Below are 9,462 nucleotides of genomic sequence, written 5' to 3' on the forward strand. Positions count from 1 at the left end.
CTGTTGATTTGATGTGTCTGTGTTTCCATCAGAAGAGAGCTGTCCATCACAACCCTTTTGCCTGACATTGTAACTTTGAGTGAATCTCTGCATTATTTTCGTGCCAGTCACGCTCTCAGCCTCTCCATGTAGTCAGTGTGTAGCTCTGGAGACACCAGGACAGCCTGGGATTAAATACCAGGGACCACATCCTTTCTGTGGCAGACAGGAAAGTTCTTAGTTTGTCACCATCTCTCTCCAACTTTCAGAGTTTGTTCCTAAACCTCATTTTTTTTGCAGAGCACCTTTTGAGCCCCCACTCTGTGGGCACTGACGAGCCCTCAGCAGAATTAGCAGCTCCTTCAGCCGTGGGCTTGGGGCATTCCCACCAACAGCAAAAGGGAGGCTTGGGAACAATCTTCTGGTTGTCTTTGCACTTTGTTTAGCTTAGCTCTGTCTCTGAGGGTAGGGATTTAGTTAATATCCTAATATCTAACATAGCTGTTCTTTTCAACACTCAGTGTAGTTGCTTATGTAGCTTTTGTATAGGAAAATGTTTCTAAAATTACTTGATGTAACTTTTTGTAAAGTACTGGACAAATACTTGTAAATGTGTAAATAACTTTTGGAAAAAAATAAATTTAATTGATCTGCAACTTAACTAAGGGAATAATGTCACTTTATTTAAGTTTGTAATTGAGAGAATTTTATTTATTTATTTTCTTTTATTACCACTTGTTTATGTTGCTTAGAAAAGCATTGCCTGTGCTGGGGATTGGGGAGCTACCCTGCTAAAGACACAGTCGAGTGCTGCTTGTGTTCCTCCTGAGAGTATTCCCAATGTTTTGCAGTGGGCATGGAAGCAGCAGGGGTTGATGTAGGTGATGCTAATCTGTACTGCTTTAATAAGTAACGTGTCCAAAAGATGCAACTAAACCACTAAAACTGGCAACTTTTAAAAGTGGATTTCCGTAAGACACAATAAATTAAATTTCTGTTACTTGACTGCTATCTTTTCCTCTCCCCTGTGCTACCCTCTTTACAAGGGGAAGTGTGCAATTACTCAGATTGTTTTTACTGTCTCCAGGTAACGTTTCTTCCTTGAACAAACTGGTGAATGCTGATGTTCCCTTGCATTCAAACTACATACCTGGCCTGCTTTTAAGGTTTTGGGGCCACACCGTGACTAATGCTGTATCTTTGTGTTTCTGTAAAAGCCTGCTCCTAGACTGATTCTAAATCCTCCTCACCAAGCACAGAAGAGTTGTGAGGTACCAAGAGGGTCTGTAACTGTTCTGACAGGTTCAGAGGAGCCTTTTATTCCTACTGGGAAATGAATTCTGCCTTCCTGCACTGGGGTGTCAGCAGGTACAGAGAAAACATGCTCCTCCTCCTGCTGCTGCTGCTTCTGCTCCCCGCCACAGGGATCACGGGAGCTGCACCCACTTCCCCACCAAAGGGGGGTCACTTACCATGCTGGCACCTGCTGCTTGGAAGGGATTCCTGGCACCAGCAGCCAAGCACTGCAGCTCCAGGGCTGGAACACACCTGGACACAGCCATGAACCCCTACAGCTGCCTGGGCAAGCCTTGCTCACAGCTTCTCATCCCCACAACAATTCCTCTGCAATGTAAATGCTGCTCAGGTGAGATGGGAAGTTCCTGCCTGAACGCTGCTCTCGTTCCAGGGTGAAGGGACGGGCCAGGCCCGAGGGATTCCCTGCCCAGCACTGTGGGACTGCACTCGCCGGGGCTGGAGCCGGAGTGCTCTGTGCAGGTGGCCTGGTTGGAAGAACAGCTCAAAGCAGGGCCCCCCTGCTCTCCAGAGGTGAGTCCCAGCAGGTGTCAGGTGTCCCCAGTGAGGCAGAGCTGGCAGGCTTTAAGCCCCTGCTGTGCCCAGACCAAACAGGCTTCTTTCAGCACACTCTGCTCTCTGCAGCAATGTGGCTTCCCTGCAGCTGGTTAACCTAACTCTTGTCCTGACCACTGCCATTTACAACATCTCTGTTCTCAGCACCAGAACAAGAACCCCCTCGGTCTGAAGAGCAGAGAGTTCAAATGGTTACAAACTCCTCTTCCCTCCCCTTCCTGGCCAAAACTGCTGCAGTGCTTGGAAAGCTTCCTATGCCAGTTACCCTTTCCAGCTCTTACTTCCAGTCCCTTTGACCCCCCAACACATTCTCTGGTGAAATAAACTCCATTCTCCTCTCTCCCACAAGAAGACATTTATTACAGATATAACACAGTACTAGCAAAACAGGTGACAGACTTCCAATACCCAAGATCACATTTGACATTTTAAGGGAGGCATTGAGGACAAAGCAGTTAATTTGGGAGATCACACTGGCTCAGAAGAATAAATACCTTTTTCCATTACACATCAGGTATGTTAAGTGTCTTCAAACAATAGTTTCTTACATATCTTACATGTCACAAACGCACAGAAAGTTTATTGTTTGGGTTGTGTTACTGAATAGTGTTGGGCCTACAGATATTTTAAGAGATCTTGGCTTCTAAGGAGCTCATCTGTAGAAAAGCTTGGCAGATTTTGAGCAAATACAGACAAGTCAGCTCTGAGCAGCAAAAAAAAGCTGAACCGTGTCTAAATACAATAAATTCAAGAAAGAAAAGAAGTCGAACTTGCTTCCAACTCCCCCACTCTTGCTGAAAGCATGTTTGTGAAAAAAATACTAAGAAAAAGCTTCCAAGTGTTTGACCTACGTCATGTTAAGGAAAAGCTGTGCTAGTGTCTCGGGCTGCTTTGCAGGCTACGTGTGTGAAGTGCAGGCTCTGGAGCTACAGCAAAGCATGGAAATGAATGTGGTGCTTGGTTCTGTGGAGCAGAAAGCAGAGGTACTGCTCGTTCACACAGGTGTGGAGCTGGTGGTGGTGGATGTGGCAGCAGAAGGAAGGAAGGAAGGCAGAACAATGACTTTCAGCCTCCACAGCTTTATGCTGTGGTGCAATTATTACATACAACTTATCAAAAGGGTTTAGGAAAGGCTTTAACCAAATAAACTAAGCTATGCATCTATCTTTTTCCCCTTAAACAAGTGAATGTTTCAAATTTGTTCACTAGACCAAGATTACACAGAACTCAATCAGTGTTCATAGGAGTTACAGTACAACCACCTCTATGGAACCATAAGTACAACAACTTAAACCGACTGCAGCCTTGAATATGTAATACATCCTTAGGAGTAACTAGTATAAAAAGTATCAACATCAGTGGTTTGAATATAAAAATTTATTTAAAGTCAGAGTATGCAACAAATAAAACCTACAGAAAACAGATTTTCCCATCACAATCTGTTGCTTACCAAATAATATTGTGAAAACACATTCCTTCAGTCATTATAAAGTTCTTAAAATACAAAAGAAATTAAATTTTGTAAGAAAGTCTAGTAGACCAGAGACTGTTTCTTCCAGGGTGTTTTGCAGAAGCAAGGCTATCCTTCAATACATCCCACGCCATCCTCCTCCACCCATACTGCCTTGCCCATAGTATCCTCCACTATTTCCACTGCCACGACCTGCAAACAATTGACACAAGGTCACGCATACATACCTTGAAAAAAGAAAAAACGGGATGGGTAATGCAGCAGGTGACAACTGACACTAATGCTACTCCAGCACCGCTCCCCTAACCAGCAGCTGCTGCAGCAGCACAAGGTGTGAAGGCCCGAGTGCTTCACAGTTTGAATGATTTACTGCCCTCCTTCCTTCCCCCCAGCCCAAAGCCCACCCCTGCCCAGTGTGTGCCAGCAGACAGGCACAGCAACCCCGTCCCAGCAGACACACACAACAGAGCCCGCACTTACTGTATCCGCCCAGGCCGTCGGGAGTTCCGTACCCGCCGCTGTAATTGCTGCCCATGCCCATCCTACCGACCGAGCCGTAACCTTGATCTGCAGAGCCAAAAGGGCACCGTTACAAGGCTGCAACTCACCAGACCTGGCAAAACATCAGCTAAGTGTGCAATCCATGCGTACCCATTCCATCTCTGCCGTAGCCTCCCATTCCAGAGCCACCTCCAGCAGTGGAATTCAGGAATAGTTCAATGTATCGATGCTCTGCGGGAAGCAAGAAAGCCTTACTTAGCATTTTGTTTCGCAAAGTGCCCCCCACCCGCTCATTCGGAGGGGAGGGAACAGCGCAAGGCAGTGGGTGTGCCACGAGCCAAGGGGTGGGCCTGCTGGAGCCGCCCCTGCTGGAGCCCAGCCCACGCAGCCAGGAAACACGACACTCACGCATGTGGTTCTTATCCTTAGACATGGCAGCTACCGCGTCCTCGTGTGTCACAAACTCCACGTCTGCCTCTCCTGTAGCTCTTCCATCTGCCCCAATGTCAATGTGAACTCTTATAGGGTTCAACGGCGAGAAAAACTAAGAATAAAACAAAAATAATCACGTTAATACAGAATTCAAGCCAGGTATTTTTTTCCATCCCCATGGCTAGTGGTGCACGGCATCAGTGTCGTCCTACCACATTAGATTTAATTACTCATTTCTCAATTATAGGGACAGGGGACCTTCAACATTGGGTCAACCTACACTTACAATCCATTATTACTACACAGCTTCAAGAGCTGCAGCTACAGAGCTTGAGGAGCTTTCTTTGAAAGCAAATATACAAACAACTCCAGCCCACACAAACTGCTCTGAGCAACACAATCTTATATGATGCCATCCTGGACAAGAAAAAACATTGGTTTTTATTTGTCTCTGCTGCCCATCAATCAGACTGCTCTTCCTCACTATTCCAAATCAAAGCCTGATGTTTGGCCCTTGTTCTCACAGAGTCGTTAGACTAAACAAAACAATTGAACTGAAACAAGAAAATCCATCCCAATTGAAACCAACGAATCCACCCCCCCCCAAAAAAAAGACAGTAAGCACAGGTTTAAGAACGGAATTCTTATATATATAAAAATTACAGGTTCAAGTGACAAGACTGACTCTTCCCAAGGGCATGTTATGTTTAAACCAGGCCTTGTATCCCAAAAAAGCTTTTCCCCCTACAAACCCCACATTACACTGACACAAGAATACATTCCCAAAATCTGCAGATGGAAGGGATCAGGGTGGCAGATAAAAGGCCAAGTAATGGGATACCATCCCCTCCAAATACAGCTCCCTTCAGCCTTCACACCCTGCCCCTCCTAAAGTAGGCTCAGGTCAACAAATAAATATGCAAACTAAGCTAGCTAAGTTTCACATCTGCTGTTACTTTCGAAACTAAATAAGCTCTAATAAGTTCTGAAAACCTTAAAAAGAGGATACTGACAGCAGTAACTGTTGTCTCTGCAATACACCTTGTACAGAAACACAAGAGCAGCAAGTACCAGGATTAACGTTAAACTAGCTTTGCTGACCCCTCTGGTGATCCCACCTCGAACTCCACCTTTAAAAGCTCGTTAACTCTGTGCAACTCACAGAAAGGGCCATGACTTTATGGAGCAGGTGTAGCAGCCCCTAGTTTTGAGAACTCTAACCCTGTGCGCCCATGCTCCTGGGAGCAGGAAGCCCTTTTCCCCGTGGTACTTACGTTAGCAATATCGTTTTCCGTGGCTCGGAAGGGCAGCCCTCTCATGTGAACAAAATGACCGCCACCATGGAACCCCGACCCTGCATCTCCAGCTCCATAGCCATGGCCTCCCATGCCTATTGGAAAGCCCAAACCAAAAAAACCCACACCCCTTTAAGATCATGAAAAGCCAAAAGTCATCACTGTTGTTTTTCTGAAAGCTCGGAATTATAGCACTGAACGCTCCATGTTTACACTTCCCATGTACCAGCCCAAGCCTTAACCAGAAGGCATCCTAAACCCTTTATTTATCCTTTCTTACTTGTCCCCAATTCCCCCCTTTTTTAAACCACCTTATTTCTTTACAAAATAACATAATAAAGCCATTATTTGTCTTGAAAATACTGTCTTACAACTCAAATAATAGCAAAAGCATTTTAAACAAGCTGATAATTTCTTTTACCTCTCCCATCCCTCATTCTGTCGTCATAGCCGTCGTTTCCATAGCCATAATTATTATAGCCACCATAATCATCAAAGCCACCATACCCTGTGCAAGGGAGAGAAAGAGAGGAGCCATTACATTAGTGCTCAGCATTCACAGAGCCATGCACAACACTCAATTCTGCAGTCTTTGGGCACACAGTGCTTTGCCAACAGCCTCTACGGACTGTTAAACCTGGATTTCTGAACACGGTGCAAAAGTACATTTCTTTTTATGTAACAGACTGGAACATGCAAACGAGAGGTCAAATTCTGCTGAAAACAGTTTTGTTATTATTTACATTCATCTTAAAGAAGCAGCCACTTTTTTTGATACGCTACGAGTTTTTTTGAGGTCAATCCGTCCAACCTAGTGGGTGTGTTGCAGCTACTGCCGTTTTGTTATTTCTTGACAAGTATGTCAGAAACATGACACAACAGAACCTCTGTTCATTAGGTAAACATACCACCGTCATATCCACCACCTCCTCGACGCATTCTGTCATACATACTTCCACGCCCAGCTCCATAATAACCCCCTCTTCCTCCTAATGGTCTATCATATGGTCCAGGTCGCTGTTGTCCCATCATTCTTCTCGGCATGTCAGAGAATCCTCTGATTTCGCTCTTACTACTTTTGAAGATTTCAATGTATCTAATAAAAGAGGATTTTCAAGGCACCAGTAAGAACACGGGCAGAAGCTGTCGGAATGTCACAAAAGGCCATACTACGTTTTCTATGACTAAAGGTACAAGCCAATAGCAGTGACTAGAGAGACCATACAACTTAAGTTTCTCCTCAAAACCGTAAGAATCTTAAGTGTATTCAAAACCCCCACTTTACAGTGGTAAAAGTTACTATGTGAAAATTCTAGCTGTACAAATTAGGCTTAAAACATGTCTTTCCAGTATGAGAAACATACTGATGAAAAACAATGTCTGGCTATAGCAGCATTTATCACAAATTACCCTACACGAGAGCGATTGAAACAATTTTCTGAGTTTAGCAAACTACCCAGAGCAATACTGTCTCCCCCACCCCCCAAATCTACTATATCGCCCAAATTAACTTAGGATCAGTCATAAAAATTCTTAAAAACAGCCAATTTCCCAATGGTCCCCAACCCCCCAAAAGCATTACTGACCCACAACCCCCAAAAAATAAAGATTTAACACCATCCCAAACTCTCCATCCCCACCTGTGCCCTATTCTTTCCTTGTGTTTCCCCAGAGCATTTTCTGCTATCTCCTTTGAAGCAAACTGCACGAAGGCCTCCCCTGTGCTTCTCCCCTGGTAGTCCAGCGTCAATGTTATCCCATTTGGCACGATTTCCAACCCTTTAACCCAAGGACAAATAACCCCGTCAAGGGGAACAGTGTTAAAGGCTGAAACATTCCCATCTGCAGCAAATACTTAAAGCATATCTAAACAACAACAACGAAAAAGAAAACCACCTCGTTTCCCCCATCACCCAACAATACAAGCCCATGATCTTTCATTAAACATTTATGGATTTAGCCATACTTCTTTTCTTGTTTAGACTATGCAAAAATACAACCACCTAAGTTACATGAAGAAAATATTGCTACCCATCAAGCAATTTAACTGATCCAAATGCTAACATTCAGGTTACCCCAATATGCAAAACATGTTTTACCACCTCGATAAAATTAGATACATTCTGTGTTTTACTACATCTCTGGTTATTTGTGCTTCATTTACAGGGCATAATTTTTAAGACAAACTAACTTAACACAATTCCTCCCATCCTCCCCATTACCCGCTATTAAAAATGTGCAAAACACGGTGTAAAAGACACAAGAAAGCTCTAAAGAAACCCACTACACTTCGACTATACTGGAGGTACCTTGGAAAAACTGAACAATCTCTTCTTTGCTGCAACCAAATGGCAGGCCCCGCAGTCGTACCACCGTCCCATCATTGGTTGTATCATTAGGCCCATTGTGTTTGCCACTCCAATCCATCTTTTATTTACAACAAATCCTAAGAAAAACCGAAGCAAAAAATGAAGAGAATTGAGATTCCGTCCATGCCTAAGTCCCTCCCTTCAAAGGAAATCTGGCGGGTTTTCTTAGATAACAAACGCTATGGATAAGGAGCCTGATTTCTGTCATGTAGGTAATACTGCGCTGCCCGGCCCGCTCGCACACACGGACACCCGTCCCGCGGGGATGGCGGCAGCACGTGGGCAGGCCCGGAACGTAAAGCGGTATTTACTCAGGGCACATTTCACATCCGCTCCGTAAGGCTTTGTGGGGTTATGGTGGTGGTTTTTTTTTTTTTTTTTAGGGAGTGTCTGTGTATTTTTTTTTTCTTTTTGCCTTTATTTAAAGCAAGACAGTTGAGGAGGGGGCTGGAACCACAAGGCCTTCCTTTGTCTGTCCTCAGCCGGGGGCGGCGAGGGGCGGTGGGTGTGTGTGAGGGGGGCGTGCGGCGGGGGCACCGCCACCGTGCCACAAAGGGAGCCACCGCGGCCGCCCCGTCAGGCGCGGAGCCCTGACGATGCCGCCTCCCGCCGCGCTGCCGACAGCGCGGCCCTGACCCCTCGCCCGCTCCCCGCCGCCATTTACCGCGCCTCGCCGGCGCGCCCGCCTCCCGCCCTTCCCGCTCGGGCCAAGATGCTCGCCGCGCCGCGCACCTCTGTGCCCGCCGGAGCTGAGCTGTGCTGAGCTGTGCCGCCCGGCCCGCGTACCCTCGGCCGCTCCAGGCCCCCGCCCGCCGCTGTCCCGGGGCCGCCGCCGCCCTCGGCTCCGCCGCTCAAAATGGCGGCCGCGATTGGGAACGAGGCTCCGCGCCGCCCCGCCCCCCCGCCGGCGCGCGCCAAGCCGGGCCCGGCCCCGCGAGGGCCGCAGGGACCCCCCCCCATCCCATCCCCCCACTCTCCCGCCCCGCAGCCCCCGGGGGGCCCCGCGCGCCGACCGACCCCGCTCACCGCTCGCCCCTCCGCACCCCTGGTTTGCCCCGGCAGCTGCTCGTGCGGGCAGGACGCGCCTGTCGCTCCCTCCCAGGACCGGCCGGCGGGACCCGCACCTGCGCAGCGCCCTCGGGCAGCGGAGCGTCCGGGCCGCGCGACTATCGCGATAGCCGAGCCGCGCACCGCCTCTCCCCCGTCTGGGAAGCCCCCGCGCATGCGCGATGGGGGGCGGTGGCGGCGGGAGGGCAGGCGGCGCATGCGCGGTGCAGAGGGGAAGGCGGGGGGGCGGTACCCGCCTGGTCCTTTCGCCGCCGCGGGGCTGCGGGGCGCGCGCGCTCGTGCTCGTGCCGCGGGCACGCGGCCGCCCCCGTGCGTTTTGGCGCCACGCGGGAGCGCGCGCGGCCCGCGCATCGCCTCAGGCCGCCATCGCCTCCGGTCGGGCCCCGGAGCGTGTCCCGCTCGAGACGCCCCGCGGCTCTGGCGCAGCCGGGGCAGGGAGGCTGCATGGGCAAGGCTGCCCGGGCTCGGCGCACGCAAT

The 9,462-nt window shown here is 48.6% G+C and overlaps 1 protein-coding gene across 3 annotated transcripts; it reads right to left on the reverse strand.

The window, feature by feature from the left end:
- Nucleotides 1-2,188: 2,188 nt before the first annotated feature.
- On the reverse strand, nucleotides 2,189-9,118 carry HNRNPH3 (heterogeneous nuclear ribonucleoprotein H3). Of its 3 annotated transcripts, XM_027900849.1 has the most exons (10): nucleotides 8,943-9,118; nucleotides 7,857-7,993; nucleotides 7,188-7,326; nucleotides 6,501-6,643; nucleotides 5,969-6,055; nucleotides 5,527-5,642; nucleotides 4,229-4,364; nucleotides 3,971-4,051; nucleotides 3,800-3,886; nucleotides 2,189-3,511 (listed from the first exon to the last, which is right to left on the reverse strand). In XM_027900849.1, exons 2-10 carry the CDS (start codon nucleotides 7,972-7,974, stop codon nucleotides 3,435-3,437), a joined length of 984 nt encoding a protein of 327 aa, XP_027756650.1. In that variant the 5' UTR covers nucleotides 7,975-7,993; nucleotides 8,943-9,118; the 3' UTR covers nucleotides 2,189-3,434. The 3 variants fall into 3 exon arrangements, with proteins under 3 accessions (XP_027756650.1, XP_027756648.1, XP_027756651.1); XM_027900847.1 differs by lacking the exon at nucleotides 8,943-9,118 and having other exon boundaries at nucleotides 6,456-6,643; nucleotides 7,857-7,974; XM_027900850.1 differs by lacking the exon at nucleotides 8,943-9,118 and having other exon boundaries at nucleotides 2,189-3,546; nucleotides 6,456-6,643; nucleotides 7,857-7,974.
- Between the last annotated feature and the right edge of the window lie 344 nt (nucleotides 9,119-9,462).

Source organism: Empidonax traillii, unplaced genomic scaffold (genome assembly GCF_003031625.1).
Source record: "Empidonax traillii isolate 1590-97213 ecotype Southwest subspecies unplaced genomic scaffold, ASM303162v1 scaffold754:size369281, whole genome shotgun sequence".
NCBI lineage: Eukaryota > Metazoa > Chordata > Aves > Passeriformes > Tyrannidae > Empidonax > Empidonax traillii.

Coding starts and splice junctions, on each gene's coding strand:
- HNRNPH3 (XM_027900847.1), bottom strand. CDS start 7,974: ATGGATTGGAGTGGCAAACACAATGGGCCTAATGATACAACCAATGAT. Junction 7,327..7,856: donor GATTGTTCAGTTTTTCCAAG/GTACCTCCAGTA, acceptor CTTGGGTTAAAG/GGTTGGAAATCGTGCCAAAT. Junction 6,056..6,455: donor AGGTGGTGGATATGACGGTG/GTATGTTTACCT, acceptor TCCCTTGCACAG/GGTATGGTGGCTTTGATGAT.